Here is a 24,375-nt window from a genome sequence, read left to right as displayed (position 1 = left end):
CTGCCTATGTTCTCTTCTAGGAGTTTTATGATGTACTATTTTATATTTAGGTCTTTAAACCATTTTCAGGTATTTTTTAATATGGTGTGAGGGAGTGTTCTAATTTTATTGATTTACATGTAGCTGTCCAGCTTTCCCAATACCACTTGTTGAAGAAACTGCCTTTTCACCATTATATATTCTTGCCTCCTTTGTCACAGATTATTTGACCATAGGTGTGTGGGTTTGTTTCTGAGATCTCTGTTCTGATCCATTGATCTACACATCTGTTTTTGTGCCAATACCACATGTTTTGATTATGTAGTGTTGTAGGATAGTCTGAAGTCTGAGGGTTATGCCTCCAGCTTTGTTCTTTTTCCTCAGGATTACTTTGGCAATTCTGGGTCTTTTATGGTTCCATATAAGTTTAGCATTATTTGTTCTAGTTCTGTGAAGAAATGTCATGGGTATTTTGATAGGGATTGCACTAAATCTGTAGATTGCTTTGGGTAATATGGCCATTTTAACAATATTAACTCTTCCCATCCAAGAGCATGGGCTATCTTTCCATTTCTTTAAATTATCTTCAATTTACTTTATCAGTGTTTTATAGTTTTCAATGTATAGATTTTTCACATCCTTTGTTAAGTTTGTTCCTATTTTTTTAATGAGATTTTTCAACAGGATTGTGTTTTTACTTTCTCTTTCTGATATTTCATTGTTAGTATAAAAATGCAACAGATTTCTATATATTAATCTTTTATCCTGCTACCTTGCTGAATTCATTTATTAGTTCTAATAGTTTTTGTGTGGATACTTTAGGGTTCTCTATATAGAGTATCATGTCATCTGCAGATAGTGATAGTTTACTTCTTCCCTTCCAACTTGGATATCTTTTATTTATGTCTCTTGTTTGATTGCTGTGGGTAGGACATCCAATACTATATTGAAGAGAAATGGTGAGTGTGGGAATCCTTGTCCTGTTGCAGATTTTAGTGGGAAGGGTTTCAGCTTTTCAGCATTGAGCATTATGTTGGCTGTGGGTTTGTCATAAATGGCTTTTATTATATTGAGATATGTTCCACATATACCCACTTTGGTGAGAGTTTTTATCTCGAATGGATGCTGAATTTTGTCAAATGCTTTCTCTATGTCTATTGAGATGATCATGTGGTTTTTGTCTTTACTTTTCTAAATGAGGTGGCTGTGTTGCTGCCTGGGAGCAGGGCTGCCAGATTTGGCACTAAGCTGTGGTGTGGAGTGGATGGAGCCAGGGCACTCTGAGTGGCTCCTTGCCGTATACTCCTGTCCAGGGCCTGTCCACCTGAGATTTAGAGCCTAGCCCCACGTTCTTGTGGTGCAGCCCTGTGTGCACACTGACAGTGTCTGCTACATCTGGACTCACCACCACTGTGTACACATGCTGATAATGGGCTCTGAGGCTCCCCCTAGTCATACCCCATGTTCTTCAGTTGTCTCTGCTTAGCTAGAGTCCTCTGCCAGGGCCTGTCTGCCCAAGATTCAATGCTTGTCCACTCTGTATTCTTGTGACATCACCCAGTGTGCCCACTGACATCTGCCAGTTTTGATCTGCTGCTCCCATGTGTGTGCTGACAGTGATCTCTGCAGTTCTGCCCAGATCATACCCAAGCTGTCCCATCTGTCTCTGCATAGGTAGAATGAATCTTTGCTAGAGTTTGCACCAGGCAGTGGTGTACAGAGAGCAGGGCAAGGGTGTTTGCCCCTTCAGACTGGGAAGTGCAGCAAGGCGGCAGCCACCAGTGCAAGTCTTTCTCTCCTCCTTGATTGTTAGCAAGCCAGCATGTGTGCACTCCTTGAGAGCAGAGTCTAGGTTTCTCCAGTCCTTCTGTCTGTCTCAGTGGATTTCCCAGCAGGTAAGTGGGCTCCCTAGGACAGCCAGTGAGGACCTTCTCTTTCTTACAGATTCCTTCCATGGGTGCCGGTCCTGACCTGATGTGCTTTTTTTTTCTGTCCTACCCAGTTATGTGGGGATCTTTCTTGCAGTTTTGGTTGTTAGGAGATCTTCTGCCAGTTTTCAGTTAGTTTTCTGTGAGACTTGTTCCACATGTAGATGTATTTTTGATGTGTTTGTGAGGGAAGGTGAGCTCCACATCCTCCTACTCTGTTATCTTGATCCCTCTCCAAAATCTATAACAGATTATTTCAAGCTAATAACTACTTATGTTCTATTGCATACAAAACCTCTACCCTTTTACTATCCCTCCATATTTTATGTTTTTGATGTCACAATTTACATGTCTTTATATTCTGTTTCTACTAATAAATTATTGTTGCCATAACTGTTTTTAATACATTTTGCCCTTTAACATTTATGCTAGAGGTAAGTGGTTAACACATCACCTTATTAAAATATTAACATATTCTGAATCTGAGTATACACTTGCCTTTACCAGTGTGTTGGATATTTTCATATGTTTTCATTTTACTAATTAAAGGCCTTTCATTTTGGCTTTAAGAACTTTTCAGCATTTCTTGTGAGACAGATCTTATGATGATGAACTTCCTCAGCTTTTGTTTGTTTGGGAAAATCTTTATCTTGCATTCATTTTGAAGGACAAATTACCTGGGTAAAGTGTTCTTGACTGAGAGGTTTTTTTTTTCTTGCAGCACTTTGAATATATCTCCCCTGGCCTACTCTCCCCTGGCCTGCAAAGTTTTTCCTAGAAATCCACTATTAGCCTTATGGGGTTTCCCTTTTTGAGAGAATTTTTTTCTCTTGCTGCTTTTAAAATTTTCTTTTTTGTCTTTAGTTTTATACATTTCCATCTTAATGGTCTTGGAAAAGATCATTTGAGATTGAAATCTTGGGATGACCTGTTAGCTTCATGAACTTTGATGTCAAATCTCGCCCCAGGTTTGGGAAACTCTCAGCTATTACACATTTTTAATAAGCCTCTGCCTCTTTTTCCCCATCTTTTCCTTATGGGACTCCAATGATGCATAGATTATTTCTCTTAATGGTGTCCTATAAATCTCATAGGCTTTTGTCATTCCTTTTTATTCTTTTTGCTCTTCTGACTAGATAATTTCAAAAGATCTGTCTTTGGGTTCACTGGTTATTTCTTCTGCTTGTTCCAGTCTGCTGTTGAAGTTTCTTATAAATTCTTCACTGCAGTCATTGTATTCCTCAGTGCCACAATTTGTTTCTTCCTTATGTTTTCTACCTCTTTGTTGAACTTCTCATTTTGTTCTAGTATTGTTTTTCTAATTTCATTAAATTGCTTGTCTTTGTTCTCTCATAGCTCTCTGAGCATCTTTAGAACCCTATTTTGAATTCTTTATCAGGCTATTTGTGTATATGTATCCATTTCCTTAGGGGTCATTGCTGGAGTTTACTGTTTCCTTAAGTGGTGTCATGTTTCCCTGATTCTTCATGGTCCCTGTAGCTTGTGTAGGTGTCTGCACATTTGAAGAAGTAGTCAGCACTTCCAGTTGTCACAGACTGACTTCATTAAGAAAAAACCTTCACCTGTGGTTGCGCATGCTGGAGCATTCTGTGACTGCAAGTCTAGTGGTGTGGGGCACCATGTGCAGGAGCAACTGGTGGCTCTGGATCCAGTGGGGCATGTTTCATCAACTCAGTCCACTGGGGTCCAAAACATCAAGAATTGCATTGTGTTTACCAAATGCTGCAGGGTGACCAGGGTGACTGCAAGGGCTATGATAGTCCTCAGCAGTGCTTCCAGGTCCAGTAGCTAGGGACCAAAGCAGGCAGCACTAGTGGCCCAAGCCAGTACTGTGCACATGCTCAGCTGCAGGGTTTAGTTTTAGATGCCTGTGTACTGGCAGGGGATTTTTTTGATAAACTTCATACTTTCTGAACTTTGGGCACATTTGCCTGTCAGGATTTATAGTACTTATTTTCAGTGGCTTTCTCATATAACAGATTGAACGTATAAAATATTATTTTTGTTATGCGGTCTCAGCAACTCACTGCATGCACATTTACTGATTCCCCAAACATCTTCATTTTGTTTTGTACCTAATAATGTACTAAGCACTATGCACAAATGAAAACACAGTCCTGAGTCATTGACTTTTAGAGATTATATGATTTTAAAAATACAGATATCTTTAAAGTGACAATAATTACTTTCTAAAAAACATATAACTAAACATACAAGTGAATGTTGCTCCTTTCAGAAAATTTACACTGAATGGCTGATAAATGAAGCATTTGCAGTGCTAATTGATAAATTTGGTTTTGACATAAATTAAAACATGTAAACTCTGTAGAATTCTTTTTTGGGGGGACCATGCTGTGTGGCATGCAGGATTTTAGTTCCCTGACCAGGGGTTGAACCTGCAGCCCCTGCATTGGAAGCACGGAGTCTTAACCACTGGACCATCAGGGAAGTCCCTAAACTCTATAGACTTTTTAATGTGCATTGATCATGTCAAATTTTTAAAGAAGATTAATCATGCAACTTTGGCTATGTGAGCTTACAGTATTAGTAAGAAAGTATATAGATTCATGCCCCTCAGCCTTTTGTTGACAACACGTGAGGATCAATAATTATATTTAATTATTGACATGAGTTTTTTTAACATTTAGTATTTAATCATTTATGTATCTGTGATGGAATATAAAGAGAATATTCAAAGATTTATAAACATGTATGTTGAAAGTAGAATATTCAAACTAATATTTAACATGCTGTTTACTAAAATATGATTTCTCTTTTTCCCAACAGAAATTTCACTAACAATTTAACCCAGGTAAAACTTTTTAAAGTTTTTGTATATCCCTCATATATTACTACTATATTATTTCCATCTTATCTTCCATATTTACTAGAAGAGGAATTTTCTAAACTAATTTTCAATAAAATTCGCTTAGAGCAGTGGTTGTTCAAGTTATAGACTAAGATTCCCTAGGTCTTCACGGACCTTTTTAGAAGGTCCACGAGGTCTATGCTTTTCCAGCTACATATCTGTGTGAGGATAGATTTCCCCCCATATACTTCCACCAAAATAACATATACCAACAGCTTGAATGTAGGAGCACAGAAGAAGCCAGCTCTCTTCTATTAAGGCAGATATGAAAGAGATTTTACAATGTAAAATGTAAAACAACCAATCTTCTTACTATTTTTTATCTTGGAAAATAATTATTTTTTCGTAAAAATATGTTAGTTAATGTTAATATGTAATAGGTCTATCATAAATTTTAAAATAAATTAATAAATATCTTTAAATATTCTCAATTTTAATTTGTTATATGGTAATAAATATTGATAGAGCTAACCCACATAAAACAACAGCTCTGTGGGATTCTCAATAACATTTAAGCCTATGAAGGGGTTTTGAGATCCGAAAGTTTTGACATCTGGATTGGAGACTGATTAGAAGTATGACAGAGAGATATATTCAAAAATTTGAAAATTGAAATAAGGTGGTAATATTTGGAAACTTAAGCTCTATAAATATTTCCATTTTCTCAACATAGTGATTTAGTGGAAAGAAGAGGCAGAAAAACAATAAGAAAAAATAAACTTCCTATATTGGATCAAGAGGGCTGAATGAGCTCATGTGTTCATATGTATCCCTATCCCAGTCCCAGTTGACATTATAGGATTATTTATTAAGTAAGTCTATAACTATAACAGTGAAAAAAAGGAAGAAAGAGTATTATCCGTGGATAAGGTATTTTAAGACAGAAAATAGAGAGAAACTTCTAAAAGTAGAATACCTATTACAGACCCAAATAATGCAGAATAGCCTCCATCTTGCTCAAAACATATAGAAATGCCTTTACAAAATACGTGTGTATAATGCTAGTGTAGACTTTTACATTAATATTGGCACGCATGTGTATAGAATTTAAAAGCAAGTAAAGGAATTTCCTAGTTGTCAGAAGTAACTAAAGAACTAAAATCCAGAGTTAGAGAAGAATGAATTCTGAAGTAAGGTAATTAGACAGAATATAAGCCCTAGTAGACAAAGGGTGATGTTTTAACATGTGTGTGGGAATAGAAAATGAAGCCTCCAACCTATGGGAGAGGGAGGAGCTGAAACTAACCTCCCTACACAAAGCTAGGATTTATGAAAGGTCTGTAAAATGAGAACTAGTAAGGCTTCACTCACTGTCTTAGAGTAATTTCAAATAAATGATACATCGTTTTGGGGGCTGTAAATGGACAAGGAGTTACCTTCAAAGAGTTTCAGGTGGATGCCCAAGTTAAACACCTCTCAAGAGGTTGGGGAACCTAGAGCCGAGTGGTAAACACAAAAATACAAGCAGTGAAACACATAGGGAGGAGGCAGAGGTGATTATAAAATCCATTTCATAACCAAGGGTGTATAGGACTCTCATAGTAAACAAACCCTCTGAAAATAATCTCAAAATAAAAGCTATAAACCACAAAAAAAGACAAAACTGCCTGGAATAGACACACACATAAACTTTCTCACACATATGGAGAAAGTTCATACTTTTCAAAACTAAAGATGAGAACCATCTGAAAGATGATTAAATCCATATTTTAAATGGTCACAAAGATAAAAGAAGGGATAAATACAAAGAAAACAAGAATGAGAGTTATGCATAATTGTACAACATTGAAAAGTATCCTATATAAATGCCTTAAGATGAAAAAATAGGCATCTAAAAACAAAAATTCAGGTTAAATAGAAGACTACATACAGTTGAGAAAATTGCAGAATTAGTGATTTGGAATGGGAGTCATGCAGAATGTAGAACATAAAAATGAAAAGATGGAAAAGCATCGATGAACTATGAACATGCAGCATGCAAAAAGGAGACCCCAAACACAGTAAGATAAACAAAATGAGAAGACAGAGAAATATGCAGCAGATGAAGGATCAAGGTAAAAACCCACCAGACCAAACGAATGAAGAGGAAATAGGCAGTCTACCTGAAAAAGAATTCAGAGTAATGATAGGAAAGACGATCCAAAATCTCAGAAATAGAATGGAGAAAATACAAGAAACTTTTAACAAGGACCTAGAAGAACTACAGAGCAAACAATGATGAAAAACACAATAATGAAATTAAAAAATACTATACAAGGAATCCATACCAGAATGACTGAGGGAGAAGAATGGATAAGTGAGATGGAAGACAAAATGGTGGAAATGACTACTGAGGAGCAGAATAAAGAAAAAACAATGAAAAGAATTGAACAGAATCTCAGAGACCTCTGGGACAACACTAAACACACCAACATTCAAATTATAGGGGTCCCAGAAGAAGAAGAGAAAAAGAAAGGGACTGAGACAATATTTGAAGAGATTATAGTTGAAAACTTCCCTAACATGGGAAAGGAAATAGTCATTCAAGTCCAGGAAGTGAACAAAGTCCCATACAGGATAAATCTAAGGAGAAACAAACCAAGACACCTATTAATCAAATGATCAAAAATTAAATACAAAGAAAAATATTAAAAAGCAGCAGTGGAAAACCAACAAATAACATACAAGGAAATCCCCATAAGGTTAACAGCTGATCTTTCAGCAGAAACTCTACAAGCCAGAAGGGAGTGGCAAGACATATTTAAAATGATCAAAGAGAAAAACCTGAAACCACGATTACTCTAGCCAGCAAGGATCTCATTCAGATTCAATGGAGAAATCAAAAGCTTTACAAACAAGCAAAAGTTAAGACAATTCACCACCAAACCAGCTTTACAACAAATGCTAAAGAAACTTCTCTAGGCAGGAAACACAAGAAGAAACAGACCTACAAAAACAAACCCAAAACAATTTAAAAAATACTAATAGGAACATACATATCGATAACTACCTTAAATGTAAATGGATTAAATGCTCCCACCAAGAGACATAGACTGGCTAAATGGATAAAAAACAAGACCCATATATATGCTGTCTACAAGAGATCCACTTCAGACCTAGGGACACATACAGACTGAAAGTGAGGGGATGGAAAAAGATATTCCATGCAAATGGAAATCAAAAGAAAGCTGGAGTAGCAAAACTCATATCAGACAAAATAGACTTTAAAATAAAGACTATTACAATAGACAATGAAGGAAACTACATAATGATCAAAGGATCAGTCCAAGAGGAAGATACACCAATTGTAAATATTTATGCACCCAACAAAGGAGCACCGCAATGCATAAGGCAAATGCTAACAGCCATAAAAGGGGAAATTGACAGTACCACAACAATAGTAGGGGACTTTAGCACACCACTTACACCAATGGACAGATCGTCCATACAGAAAATAAATAAGGAAACACAAGCTTTAAATGGCACATTAGACCAGATGGGCTTAATTGATATTTATACGACATTCCATCCAAAAACAACAGAATATACTTCTCAAGTGCATGTGGAACGTTCTCCAGGATAGATCATATCTTGGGTCACAAATCACACCTCGGTAAATTAAAGAAAATTGCAATCATATCAAGTATCTTTTCTGACCACAAGGCTATGAGACTAGATATCAATTACAGAAAAAAACCTGTAAAAAATACAAACACATAGAGGCTAAACAATGTGCTACTAAATAACCAAGAGATCACTGAGGAAATCAAAGAGGAAATAAAAAAATACCTAGAAACAAATGACACTGAAAACACGATGACCCAAAATCTATGGGATGCAGCAAACACAGTTCTAAGAGGTAAGTTTATTACGATGCAATCCTATCTCAAGAAACGAGAAATCTCAAATAAACAACCTAACCTTACACATAAAGCAATTAGAGAAAGAAGAAAAACAACAACAATAAACCCAAAGTTAGCAGAAGAAAAGAAATCATAAAGATCAGATAAGAAATAAATGAAAAAGAGATGAAGAAATAATAGCAAAGATCAATAAAACTAAAAGTTGGTTCTTTGAGAAGATAATCAAAATTGATAAACCATTAGCCAGACTCATCAAGAAAAAAAAGGGAGAAGATTCAAATCAACAGAATTAGAAATGAAAAAGGAGAAGTAACAACTTACACTGCAGAAATACAAAGGATCATGAGACACTACTACAAGCAACTCTATGCCAATAAAATGGACAACCTGGAAGAAATGGACAAATGCTTAGAAAACTACAACCTTCCAAGACTGAACCAGGAAGAAATAGAAAATATGAACATACGAATCACTAGCACTGAAACTGAAACTGTGCTTAAAAATCTTCCAACAAAGAAAAGCCCAGGACCAGATGGCTTCACAGGTGAATTCTAGCAAACATTTAGAGAAGAGCTAACACCTTTCCTTCTCAAACTCTTCCAAAATATAGTGGAGGGAAGAATATTCCCAAACTCGTTCTACAAGGCCACCATCACCCTGATACCAACACCAGACAAAGATGTCACGAAGAAAGAAAACTACAGGCTAATATCACTGGTGAACATAGATGAAAAAATCCTCAACAAAATACCAGAAAACAGAATCCAGCAGTACATTAAAAGGATCATACACCATGATCAAGTGAGGTTTATCCCAGGAATGCAAGGATTCTCCTATATAGGCAAGTCAATCAATGTGATGCACCATATTAACAAATTGAAGGAGAAAAACCAAATGTTAATCTCAATAGATACAGTAAAAGCTTTCAACAAAATTCAACATGCATTTATGATAAAAACTCTCCCGAAAGTGGGCATAGAGGGAACCTACCTCAACATAATAAAGGCCATATATGACAAACCCACAGTAAGCATCCTACCCAATGGTAAAAAACTGAAAGCATTTCCTCTAAGATCAGGAAAGATACAAGGTTGCCCACTCTCACCACTATTATTCAACATAGTTTTGGAAATTCTAGTCACAGCAGTCAGAGAATAACAAGAAATAAAAGGAATCCAAATCATAAAAGAAGAAGTAAAACTGTCACTGTATGCAGATGACATGATAGTATACATAGAAAATCCTAAAAATGCAACCAGAAAACTATTAGAGCTAATCAAGGAATCTGATAAAGTAGCAGGATACAAAATTAATGTACAAAAATCTCTTGCATTCCTTTACACTAACAACGAAAAATCTGAAAGAGAAATTAAGGAAACAATCCCAGTTACCATTGCAACAAAAAGAATAAAATGCCTAGGAATAAACCTACCTAAGGAGACAAAAGACCTGTATGCAGAAAACTATAAGACACTGATGAAAGAAATCAAAGATGATACAAATAGATGGAGAGATATTCCATGTTCTTGAATTGGAAGAATAAACACTGTGAAAATGACTATACTACCCAAAGCAATCTACAGAGTCAATGCAATCCCTATCAAACTACCAATGGCATTTTTCACAGAACAAGAACAAAAAATTTCACAATTTGTATGGAAACACAAAAGACCCCAAACAGCCAAAGCAATTTTGAGAAAGAAAATGGAGCTGGAAGAATCAGGCTCCCTGACTTCAGACTATACTACAAAGCTACAGTAATCAAGACAGTATAGTACTGGCACAAAAACAGAAATATAGATCAATGGAACAGGATAGAAACCCAGAGATAAACCCACGCACATATGGTCACTTTATCTTTGTTAAAGGAGGCAAGAATATACAATGGAGAAAAGAAAACCTCTTCAATAAGTGGAGCTGCGAAAACTGTCAGCTACATGTAAAAGAATGAAATTAGAACACTTCCTAACACAATACACAAAAATAAACTCAAAATGGATTAAAGACATAAAAGTAAGGCCAGACACTATAAAACTCATAGAGGAAAACATAGGCAGCACTCTATGACATACATCACAGCAAGATCCTTTTGACCCACTTCCTAGAGTAATGGAAATAAAAGCAAAAATAAACAAATGGGACCTAATGAAACTTAAAAGCTTTTGCACAGCAAAGGAAGCCATAAACAAGACAAAAAGACAACCCTCAGAATGGGAGAAAATATTTTCAAATGAAGCAAGTGACAAAAGAATTAATCTCCAGATATACAAGCAGCTCAATATCAAATAAACAAACAACCCAATCCAAAAATGGGTGGAAGCCCTAAATAGACATTTCTCCAAAGAAGATATACAGATTGTCAACAAACACATGAAAGGATGCTCAACATCACTAATCATTAGAGAAATGCAAGTCAAAACCACAATGAGGTATCACGTTACATGGGTCAGAATGACTATCATCAAAAAATCTACAAACAAAAACTGCTGGAGAGGGTGTGGAGAAAAGGGAACCCTCTTGCACTGTTGGTGGGAATGTAAATTGATACAGCCACTATGGAGAGCAGTATGAAGGTTCCTTAAAAATGTAAAAATAGAACTACCATATTACCCAGCAATCCCACTACTGGGCATATATCCTGAGAAAACCATCATTCAAAAAGAGACGTGTACCATAATATTCAATGCCACACTATTTACAATAGCCAGGACATGGAAGCAACCTAAATGTCCATTGACAGATGAATGGATAAAGAAGATGTGGCATATATATGCAATGGAATATTACTCAGCCATAAAAAGAAATGAAATTGAGTTATTTGTAGTGAGGTAGATGGACCTAAAGCCTGTCATCCAGAGTGAAGTAACTCAGAAAGAGAAAAACAAATACCATATGCTAACACATATATATGGAATGTAAAAGAAAAGATAACGGTTCTGATGAACCTAGGGGCAGAACAGGGATTAAGATGCAGACGTAGAGAATGGACTTGATGACAAGGGGAGGGGGTGTTGGGGAAGCTGGGATGAAGTGAGTAGCATGGACATATATACACTACCAAATGTAAAATAGATAGCTAATGGGAAGCAGCTGCATAGCACAGGGAAATCAACTCCATGCTTTGTGACCACCTAGAGGGGTGGGATAGGGAGGGTGGGAGGGAGGCTCAAGAGGGAGGGGATATGGGGATATATGTATACATATAGCTGATTTACTTTGTTATACAGTGCAAAGTAACACAACATTGTAAAACAATTATAGTCCAGTAAAGATGTAAAAAAATTTAAGTATTCAACAACCATTTCTAATAAAAACACTAAGCAAAACAAGTTTAGAAGGAAACTACTTAATTCTAATAAAAAAAATTTACTTCCCAAATAACTAACAATAATTGTTATAAATTATGAGATATTTCTAATTCAATTAAAATCAGGAACTGGACAGATGTGCTCACAATCACCATTATTATTTAATATTGTGTTGAACATAATAGTGTAAGTAATAAATTAAGAAAAAGAAGTGTACAATATTATAAATTCATGATAGCAATACAGACTATAAAATACTTAAGAATAAATATAAGAAGACACAGAACCTGTATCAAGAACCACACTCAAATTTTGTCAAATAGCTTTAAAAAGATCTGTTTTTTTAAAGTTTCTAACTGGACACCAGAGTCCAATTATTGATTAAAAAAATATCTTAAAATTTATATGGAATAATATAGTAAAATAAGCTGTCTCTTGGAAGAAAACAAAAGTAGAATCCTTGCTTACACCACACACACACACAAAAATATTCCCTTGGCATATAAGAAAAATGTAAAACTGAAAACCCTGGACAGTTGGCTGGAGAATCTTGAAGCTGCACTATATGGAATCAAGGGAAATCTTATTCAAGATTGGAAACGAGAATCTATGAATAAAAAATAGTCATAACTGAAAATGTGAAAATTAAAAACTTTACCACAAAAGTGCCATAAACAAAGTCAACTTAGACAACAAGTTGTTATGAAAAAATTTTACAACATAGATGACAGTATACAGCTAATATCCCTAGTGTTGAAAAGAGATGGAGGGATGTAAATTTTGAAAAATGATTCTATGTTTTCTTACACATACTCGACAACATATACTCAAGAGTATAAGTATATACTCTAAGTATATACTTAGCAATTCTACTCCTAAGTATATACTCAAGAAAAACTCTTGCACTCATGCCTCAAGAGACATTTTCAAAAATTCTGGGCGGTGGGATGAATTGGGAGTTTGGGATTGACATATATACACTACTATGTATAAAATAGATAACTAATGAGAACCTACTGTATAGCACAGGGAACTCTACTTGGTGCTCTGTGATGACCTAAATGGGAAGGAAGTCCAAAAAAGAGGGTATATATATATATATATATATGTATGTATGTAATGTATGTATGGCTGATTCACTTTGCTCTACAGCAGAAACTGACACAGCAGTGTAAAGCAACTATACTCCAATAAAACAAAAACAGAAACAAAAATGCTCATAGTAGAATTGCTCATAAAATTCATCCATCCCAAACAGAAGGAATCCAAATGCCCATTAACATAAAAATGGAAAAATTGTGGTATTTTCACATAATGGAATTTTAAATAGTAATGAAAATGAATGAGCTCAGTTATGAGCAGTAACATGAATAAATCCTAGTTACATAATCTTGAAAGAAAAAAAAAGCAGGCCCTAGGGGGTTATGTGTGGGCTGATCAAGTTCAAAAAACTATTAGGAAAGTGAGTACCTCTGGGCAGAAACAGGAGACCCAAAAAGGGAGGAATATATAAGTAAATGAAAGATATTTGTAAGGTTCTATGTCTCGAGTTGGATGGTGGTTCCTGGCTTACATTTTACTAATTTACAATTTAAATAATTGCATAAAAGAGGGTCATGCCAATAACGATAGTGTGTCATGGACTGAGGATTGTGATTATTCTAATAATGTGTCTGTATACCTAAAGTCCAAACAAAACAAAGAGCTCTTACAAATGATAAGAATATGGTAAGTGCCAATAGAAGAATGTAAAGAAGCTATGCACACAGAAGCAAATCTAACAAACATGAAAAAATGCTGAACTTCACTTCATCTCAAGAAAATTCAAATTAACAATGAAATGTCACACTCATCACACTAGTAAAACTTGAACAAGGGGAAATAACTATTGCTAGAGGGGATCTGGGCAAAAGGTACACTCAAACTTTGCTGGTGGAAAGTGTGAGGAGTTAGAGCCTTATTCACATTTTTGGAGAGCAATATGGAAACATCTATTAAAATTAAAAATATATATACCATTTGGATCAATAATCCCACTCCTGGGAATCTACTCCACAGAAATAAAACCTCTAGTATATACGGCTGTATGGTAAAGGATCTATATTTTGCAGCATTGTAATAGTGGTAAAGCAAAACAAAACAAAACAAAACTGGAGCCACAGTAAATCTCCATTATTAGAGACATTGATCTGTAAATTACTGTATAAGCACATCATAGAATATTGTTCAGGCATTATAAGAGTTGACTGGGGAATTTCAATGATGTATACTTGAGTGAAAAAAAGGGAGAATGTGGGAAGTGTGTATAATGTGATCCAATTTTGTTAAAAAAAAGAACGTCTTAAGATGCCTCTTTTAAAAAATATATGTACGCATGTATTTGTGTATATCTCTGCAAATGCATAGCATGGAGAAAAATAGCAAAAAGTAAATACTAGTTGTTAACTCAAAAGGGAATATAAAAGGGAGGAAGGGAGGGAGGGAGGGCGGGAGGCAGAAGGGCAGCCATATACAGGGACAATATAGAATCTAAGGCAAACAGATTTAATAAGATAAAGAGGGATGCCACATAATTATAAAAGTAAAAAGTTTTCATATGTACATATATATGTCTATGTAACACCACACAGATCAAGATATAGAACATATAGAACATTCTTTATGATAAAAACTTCTACAAATTAATAAAGACTAAAAGCCAGATAGAAAATGAGCAAAGGAAATGAACAAATAGTTCACCAGATGGGAAATAGAAATAGAACTTGAATATATGGAAAGATGCTCAAACTTTCTCATGATAAAAGAAATGCAGATTAAAACTGCATCAACGTACCATTTTTCATCCATCTACTGACAATATCCAAATGTATGACAACACATCATGTTGGGAAGGCTGTGAAGAACGAAGAGATCTCATACATCGCTGGTGAGAAGGTATATTGTTGCAACTGCTATGGAGAACAATTTAGCAGTATCTACAAAAATTACAAATGCATATACTCTATAACTCAAAAATTCCACTTTTAGGAATACTCAAAAGTAGAAAATAATATATGTTCAGAGTTGCTCATTATAACTTTGATTGTAATGGAAAAGGATATAAACAAATATTTATTAGCAGGTTACTTGTTAAATTATGGTTCCTCCATAATTTGTAATAATATGTAAAATAATATGAAAGATTAATGAGAATATTTAAAGGTCTCTAAGATATAACTTTAAGTGAAGAATATAATGTTCAAAAGTGCATTTAGCATACTAGTATTTATATATAAAGGAGAAAATAACACTGGTTATGTACAAAAATTTTATAGAAATACAAAAAAAACTTACCAATAGTAGTTACTTGCAGGGTGTAGTAGACTTGTGGGAACTGAGTGATGAAGTACAGGGTGGGAGAGACAATTTTCACTGTATTTTTAATATAATTTATTTTTATAATAAAATAAATTGTCTATTCAAGAAGAAAACAAGAAAAAGAATTAGGTCTACATCTATTGAAATGGTTATGGTGTATTAAGTGAAAAAAGCACATGATAAATAGCATGAATAGCGTAATCTCATTTTTGTAAAAAGTGTATGAGTGTTTGGGGAGGCTGCTGTGTCTGTGGGTGTAGAAAAAGACATATAAGCATTCGTACAAAGTTTTAACATTAGTTACCTCAGGAGTGTAGAGGATGTTATTAATTCTTTGGACTGTTTCTCTTGTTAAAAACAACACGTATTTCTTTTGATTTTTTTAACTGAGATATTCGAAATTTTAAAAACAAATAAAAAGATTTTTATGGTTATGTTTTGCCACAACTAAAAATTTGTCCAAAGTGTTAAGAAATGCAACCACATTTTATTTCGTAGGTTATCATTATATGGATATACGATCCAGAAAACGCAGACCCTAGTGAATTGCTGTGGAATGCAAATGAACCTCCCCTAGTAGGTGGAAACATTATTATTATCATAGATAAAATAATATGCTACATTTCTTTTTTAAGGGCTGTCAATAATTTATATTAAGCAGCCTAGAACTAAATACATTTTAATTATCCATTAAATTTAGCTTAGTCATTATAGTGATTTTGAACTTGTGCTCAATTTCTACAATTACAATTCTTTCCTTGGAATTCTTACTGAGCATTCTCCGTATTTTCTATGACTTCATTATTCACAAAGAGGCTGACCGTTAAAATGCTTTAAAGGTGTTTCTTGACCATCTTTGTTGAAGTCATCCTTCAAAAATCTGTCTAGTCCTTTACTGAATCATTTACCACTTGAGACCAATGATTTTCCTAAAAGTGCAGCCCAGTGAATAAATAAGTCCTTTCTTTTATCTGTTACAAATTTACCTCTTTCAAGATTCAAGTTCTGTTACAATCAAAATGTATAGAAGAGAAACGTAAAATGAGAAGTTTTAGTGTCTTATGGGATTCTTTATGTCTTAATGAGTCGAGATATGATTTTTTAATAGCATGCTGTCATGCCTCATGGTAATCAAATTCACAAGAGATGGACTGATAAATTAAAATGACAATGAATCAATTAATTGTTTTATTTGGCAATCAACTTTAGAGGGAATAAAATAAATTAGTAGTAATTAAATACTTTAAGTATTACTGTTACATAATTTCTAATCTTTTAAGTGAAAATATGCACAATTTAACATTATTTAGTTCATGCTAAATAATCATACCTAATACTTTACTTTTTTTCTTTTTAATTTCCATGTTTATTCATGATCATGTCATTTCCTTAAAACATTTCTCCATTACAAACAACATAGACTCTTTTTCTTTTCTCAATTCATGCATTTATTCATCTTTTTAATCTATACATTTTTATTGTGGGAAAATATACATAATCTAAAATCTACCATTTTAAGCATTCTTATGAGTACAATTCAGAGACATTAAGTAAATTTCCTTTTTTAAAATTTTTATTGAAAGATAGTTGATTTACAATGTTATGTTAGTTTCAGGTATACAACAAAGTGATTAAAAAATATATATATATATATATATATATATATACATATATATATATATTTTTTTCCATTTGGTAACCCTAAGTTTGTTTTATATATCTGTGAGTCTATTTCTGTTTTGTGTATAAGTTCAGTGTATCATTTTTTTTAGATTTCACATATAAGCAATAGCATATGATATTTCTCTTTCTCTGTCTGACTTACTTCACTTAGTATGATAATCTCTATGTCCATCCATGTTGCTGCACATGGCATTATTTCATTCTTTTTTATGGCTGACTAATATTCCATTGTGTATAAATACCAAATCTTCTTATCCATTCATCTATCAATGAACACTTACATTGTTTCCATGTCTTGGCTATTGTAAATAGTGCTGCTATGAATATTTGAGTGCGTGTGTGTATATATATATATATATATATATATACATATATATATATATATATATATATATATATATATACACTTCTTTTTATGTTGAGGTAGGTTCCCTCTATGCCCACATTCTGGAGAGTTTTTACCATAAATGGGTGTTGAATTTTGTCAAAAGCTTTTTCTGCATCTATTGAGATGATCACATGGATTTTCTTCTTCAATTTGTTAATATGGTGTATCACATTGATTGATTTGTCTATATTGAAGAATCCTTGCATCACAGGGATAAATCCCACTTGATCATGGTGTATGATCCTTTTAATGTGTTGTTGGATTCTGTTTACTAGTATTTTGTTGAGGATTTTGGCATCTGTATTCATCAGTGATATTGGTATGAAATTCTTTTTTTGTAGTATCTTTGTCTGGTTTGAGTATCAGGGTGATGGTGGACTCATAGAATGTGTTTGGGAGTGTTCCTTCCTCTGAAAGTTTTTGGAAGAGCTTGAGAAGTATGTGTGTTAGCTCTTCTCTACATGTTTGATAGAATTCATCTGTGAAGCCATCTGGTCCTGGACTTTTGTTTGTTGGAAGATTTTTAATCACAATTTCAATTTCATTACTTGTAATTGGTCTGTTCATATTTTCTATTTTTTCCTCGTTCAGTCTTGGAAGGTTATACCTTTCTAAGAATTTGTCCATTTCTTCCAGGTTGTCCATTTTATTGGCATAGAGTTGCTTGTAGTAGTCTCTTAGGATGCTTTGTATTTCTGCAGTGTCTGTTGTAACTTCTCCTTTTTCATTTCTAATTTTATTGATTTGAGTGCTCTCCCTCTTTTTCTTGATGAGTCTGGCTAATGGTTTATCAATTTTGTTTATCTTCTCAAAGAACCAGCTTTTAGTTTTATTGATCTTTGCAGTTGTTTCCTTTGTTTCTATTTCATTTATTTCTGCTCTGGTCTTTATGATTTCTTTCCTTCTACTAACTTTGGGTTTTGTTTGTTCTTCTTTCTCTAGTTCCTTTAGGTGTAAGGTTAGGTTGTTAACTTGAGCTGTTTGTTGTTTCTTGACGTAGGATTGTACTGCTATAAACTTTCCTCTTAAAACTGCTTTTGCTGCATCCCATAGGTTTTAGATTGTCGTGTTTTCATTGTCATTTGTCCCTAGGTATTTTTTGATTTCCTCTTTGATTTCTTCACTGATCTCTTGGCTATTTACTAACGTATTGTTTAGCCTCCATGTCTTTGTGGTTTTTATGGTTTTTTTCCCCTATAATTGATTTCTATTCTCATAGCGCTGTGGTCAGAAAAGATGCTTGATATGATTTCCATTTTCTTAAATTTACTGAGGCTTGATTTGTGACCCAAGATGTGATCTATCCTGGAGAATGTTCCATGCACTCTTGAGAAGAAAGTGTAATCTGTAGTGCTTTTGTAGTGTAGACTGGCCCTCATTATCTGATTTTTTTATTCTAGGGATTCCCCATAATGAAACTGTTGCCTCTATTCTAAAAAGACTTTATTAGGAATAATTCCAGTCAATTCAACATCCCCTTAAATCTTATGAGAAAAACAGGGAACATGTCAGATCTATCTTTATACTAATAGAATTTTTCCTAGAGCCTCCAGATATATTTGAAATATGCCTTGAAGGGTATGTTGTTTTGAAGTCAAGCTCATATAGAAATAATTCCAACAGATTAGTTTTAGAAACTCCATTTTGTATTTCATTGACATTAAATCTAAGGGTATTAAGGGCCTTCAAGATGGTGGAGGAGTAAGACATGGAGCTCACCTTCCTCCCCACAAATACATCAGAATACATCTACATGTGGAACAACCCCTACAGAACACTGACTGAACACTGACAGAAAACCTCAGACTTCCTAAAAGCCATGTGGCTGACAGGGTCTTGGTGCTCCAGCTGGGTGTCAGGGCTGAGCCTCTGAGGTGGAAGAGCCAAGTTCAAGACACTGGACCACCAGAGACCTCCCAGCACCATGTAATATCAATCAGCAAGAACTCTCCCAGACATCTGCATCTCAATGCTAAGACCCAGCTCCACTCAATGACCAGCAAGCTCCAGTGCTGGACACCCCATTACAAACAACTAGCAAGACAGGAACACAACCCCACCCATTAGGAGAGAGGCTGCCTAAAACCATAATAAGTTTACAGATGCCCCAATACACACCACTGGACGTGATCCTGCCCACCAGAAAGACAAGGTCCAGCCTCCTTCACCAGAACACAGGCACCAGTCACCTCCACCGGGAAGCCTACACAACCCATGGAACAAACCTTACCCACTGGGGGCAGACACCAAAAACAAAGGGTACTACGAACGTACAGCCTCTGAAAAGAAGACCCCAAACACAGTAAGTTAAGCAAAATGAGAAGACAGAGAAATACGCAGCAGATGAAGGAGCAAGGTAAAAATCCACCAGACCAAACAAATGGAGAGGAAATAGGCACTCTACCTGAAAAAATAATTCAGAGTAGAGATAGTAAAGATGATCGAAAAAATGGAAATAGAATGGAGAAAACACAAGAAACATTTAACGAAGACCTAGAAGAACTACAGAGCAAACAATGATGAACAACAACAATGAATGAAATTAAAAATTCTCTAGAAGGAATCAATAACAGAATAGCTGAGGCAGAAGAACGGATAAGTGACCTGGAAGATAAAATAGTGGAAATAACTACCACAGAGCAGAAAAGAAAAAAACAATGAAAAGAATTGAGGACAGTCTCACAGACATCTGCGAAAACATTAAACACAACAACATTTGAATTATAGGGGTCCCAGAAGAAGAAGAGAACAAGAAAAGGTCTGAGCAAATATTAGAAGAGATTATAGTTGAAAACTTCCCTAACATGGGAAAGGAAATAGTCAAGTCCAGGAAGCACAGAGAGTCCCATACAAGATAAATCCAAGGAGAAACATGCCAAGACACATATTAATCAAACTATGAAAAATTAAATAAAAAGAAAAAGTATTAAAAGCAGCAAGGGAAAAGCAACAAATAACATACAAGGTAATCCCCATAAAGTTAACAGCTGATCTTTCAGCAGAAACTCTGCAAGCCAGAAGGGAGTGGCAGGACATATTTAAAGTGATGAAAGGGAAAACCTTCAACCAAGATTATTCTACCCAGCAAGGATCTCATTCATATTCGATGGAGAAATTAAAACCTTTACAGACAAGCAAAAGCTAAGAGAATTCAACACCACCAAACCAGCTTTACAACAAATGCTAAAGGAACTTCCTTAGGGAGGAAACAGAAGAGAAGTAAAAGATCTACAATAACAAACCAAAACAGTTAAGAAAATGGTAAAAGGAACACACATATTGATAACTACCTTAAATATAAATGGATTAAATGCTCCAACAAAAAGACTTAGACTGGCTGAATGGATAAAAAAACAAGACCCATATATATGCTGTCTACAAGAGACCCACTTCAGACCTAGGGACACATACAGACTGAATGTGAGGGGATGGAAAAAGATATTCCATGCAAATGGAAACCAAAAGAAAGCTGGAGTAGCAACACTCATATCAGACAAAATAGACTTTAAAATAAAGTCTATTACAAGAGACAAAGAAGGACACTAGATAATGATCAAGGGGTCAGTCCAAGAAGAAGATATAACAATTCCTGGAGCATTGAGGTGCTCCAAAATAGGAGCACCTCAATACATAAAGCAAATGCTAACAGCCATAAAAGGGGAAATCGACAGTAACACAATCATAGTAGAGGACTTTAACACCCCACTTTCACCAATGTACAGATCAACCAAAATGAAAATAAATAAGGAATCACAAGCTTTAAATGACACATTAAACAAGATGGACTTAATTGATATTTATAAGACATTCCCTCCAAAAACAACAGAATACACTTTCTTCTGAAGTACTCGTGGAACATTCTCCACAATAGATCATATCTTGGGTCACAAATCAAGCCTTGGTAACTTCAGGAAAATTGAAATCGTATCAAGTATCTTTTTTGACCAAAACACTATGAGACTACATATCACTTACAGGAAAAAAAACTATAATAAATAAAAACACGTGGAGGCTAACTAATATGCTATTAAATGACCAAGAGATCACTGAAGAAATCAAAGAGGAAATCAAAAAATACCTAGAAACAAATGGCAATGAAACACAATGACCCAAAACCTATGGAATGCAGCAAAAGCAGTTCTAAGAGGGAAGTTTATAGTAATATATTCCTATCTCAAGAAACAAGAGAAATCTCAAACAAACAACCTAACCTTACACCTAAAGCACTTAGAGAAAGGAGAACAAAAACAACAAAAAAAAACCCCAAAGTTAGCAGAAGGAAAGTAATCATAAAGATCAGGTCAGAAATAAATGAAAAAGAAATGAAGGAAATGATAGCAAAGATCAATAAAATTAAAAGTTTGTTCTTTGAGAAGACAAACAAACTTGATAAACCATTAGCCAGACTCATCAAGAAAAAAAGGGAGAAGATTCAAATCAACAGAATTAGAAATGAAAAAGAAGAAGTAACAACTTACACTGCAGAAATACAAAGGATCATGAGAGATTACTACAAGCATCTATATGCCAATGAAATGAATAGCCTGGAAGAACTGGACACATTCTTAGAAAAGCATAACCTTCTGAGACTGAACCAGGAAGAAATAGAAAATATAAACAGACCAATCACAAGCACTGAAATTGGAACTGTGATTAAAAATATTCCAAAAAACAAAAGCCCAGGACCAGATGTATTCACAGGTGGATTCTATCAAACATTTAGAGAAGAGCTAACACCTATCCTTCTAGAACTCTTCCAAAATATAGCAGAGGGAGGAACACTCCCAAACTCATTCTATGAGGCCACCATCACTCTGATACTAAAACCAGACAAAGATGTCACAACAAAGAAAACTACAGGCCAATATCACTGATGAACATAGATGCAAAATCCTCAACAAAATACTAGCAAACAGAATCCAACAGCACGTTAAAAGGGTCATACACCATGATCAAATGGGTTTTATCCCAAGAATGCAAGGATTCTTCAATATACACAAAACAATCAATGTGATAAACCATATTAACAAACTGAAGGAGAAAAACCATATGATCATCTCAATAGATGCAGAAAAAGCTTTTGATGAAATTCAACACCCATTTATGATAAAAACTCTCCAAAAAGTAGTCATAAAGGGAACTTACCTCAACATAATAAAGGCCATATATGACAAACCCGCAGCCAACATCATTCTCAATGGTGAAAAACTGAAACCATTTCCACTAAGATCAGGAAGAAGACAAGGTTGCCCACTCTCACCATTATTATTCAACATAGTTTTGGAAGTTTTAGCCACAGAAATCAGAGAATAAAAAGAAATAAAAGGAATCCAAATCAGAAAAGGAGTAAAACTGTCAGTGTTTGCAGATGACATGATACTATACATAGAGAATCCTAAAGATGCTACCAGACAACTCTAGAGCTAATCAATGAATTTGGTAAAGTAGGAGGATAAAAAATTAATGCACAGAAATCTCTTGCATTCCTGTACACTAATGATGAAAATCTGAAACAGAAATTAAGGAAACACTCCCATTTACCATTGCAACAAAAAGAATAATATACCTAGGAGGACACCTACCTAAGGAGACAAAAGACCTGTGTGCAGAAAATTATAAGACACTGATGAAAGAAATTAAATATGATACATAAGGCACTGGTGAAAGAAATTAAATATGATACAAACAGATGGAGAGATATACCATGTTCTTGGATTGGAAGAATCAACATTGTGAAAATGACTATACTACCCAAAACAATATACAGATTCATTGCAACACCCATCAAATTACCTATGGCATTTTTCAAGAACTAGAACAAAAAATTTCACAATTTGTATGGAAACAAAAAAGACCCTCAGTAGCCAAAGCAATATTGAGAAATAAAAATGGAGCTGGAGGAATCAGGCTCCCTGACTTTAGACTATACTACAAAGCTACAGTAATCAAGACAGTATGGTACTGGCACAAAAAGAGAAATATAGATCAATGGAACAAAATAGAAAGCCCAGAGATAAACCCATGCACATATGGTCACCTTATCTTTGATAAAGGAGGCAAGAATATGGAATGGAGAAAAGACAGCCTCTTCAATAAGTGATTCTGGGAAAACTGGACAGCTACATGTAAAAGAATGAACTTAGAACACTCCCTAACACCATACACAAAAATAAACTCAAAATGGATTAAAAACCTAAATATAAGGCCAGACACTATTAAACTCTTAGTGGAAAACATAGGCAGAACACTCTATGACATAAATCACAGCAAGATCCTGTTTGACCCACCTCCTAGAAAAACGGAAATAAAAACAAAAATAAAGAAATGGGACCTAATGAAACTTAAAAGCTTTTGCACATCAAAGGAAACCATAAACAAGATGAAAAGACAACCTTCATAATGGCAGAATATATCTGCAAATGAAGCAACTGACAGAGGATTAATCTCTAAAATATACAAGCAGCTCATGCTGCTCAATATCAAAAAAACCAACAACCCAATCCAAAAATGGGCAGAAGACCCAAATAGACATTTCTCCAAAAAAGATATACAGATCGCCAACAAACACATGAAAGGATGTTCAACATCACTAATCATTAGAGAAAATCAAATCAAAACTGCAATGAGGTATCACCTCACACCAGTCAGATTGGCCATCATCAAAATTCTAGAAACAATAAATGCTGGAGAGGGTGTGGAGAAAAGGGAACCCTCTTGCACTGTTGTTGGGAATGTAAATTGATACAGCCACTATGGAGGACAATGAGGAGGTTCCTTAAAAAACTAAAAATAGGGCTTCCCTGGTGGTGCAGTGATTGAGAGTCCACCTGCTAATGCAGGGGACACGGGTTCGTGCCCCGGCCCGGGATGATCCCACATTCCGTGGAGCGGCTGGGCCCGTGAGCCATGGCTGCTGAGCCTGCACGTCCGGAGCCTGTGCTCTGCAATGGGAGAGGCCACAGCAGTGAGAGGCCCGCGTACCACCAAAAAAAAGTATATA

The 24,375-nt window shown here is 35.0% G+C and overlaps 1 protein-coding gene across 1 annotated transcript in view; it reads left to right on the top strand.

Moving 5' to 3' along the window:
- Positions 1–24,375, top strand: part of CATSPERE (catsper channel auxiliary subunit epsilon) — a gene marked incomplete at both ends in the record, with an annotated part of 263,608 nt that overhangs the window by 58,068 nt on the left and 181,165 nt on the right. Inside the window, 2 exons of the mRNA XM_079696474.1 lie at positions 4,716–4,740; positions 15,803–15,880. Of these exons, the coding sequence (XP_079552600.1) occupies positions 4,716–4,740; positions 15,803–15,880 (103 nt within the window). The remainder of the gene's footprint in view (positions 1–4,715; positions 4,741–15,802; positions 15,881–24,375) is intronic.

This window comes from Hyperoodon ampullatus (genome assembly GCF_949752795.1).
Source record: "Hyperoodon ampullatus genome assembly, chromosome: 2".
Classification (NCBI taxonomy): Eukaryota; Metazoa; Chordata; class Mammalia; order Artiodactyla; family Ziphiidae; genus Hyperoodon; species Hyperoodon ampullatus.
The sequence above is the reverse complement of the archived record's forward strand: the minus strand, read 5'-3'. Positions and strand labels throughout refer to the sequence as shown.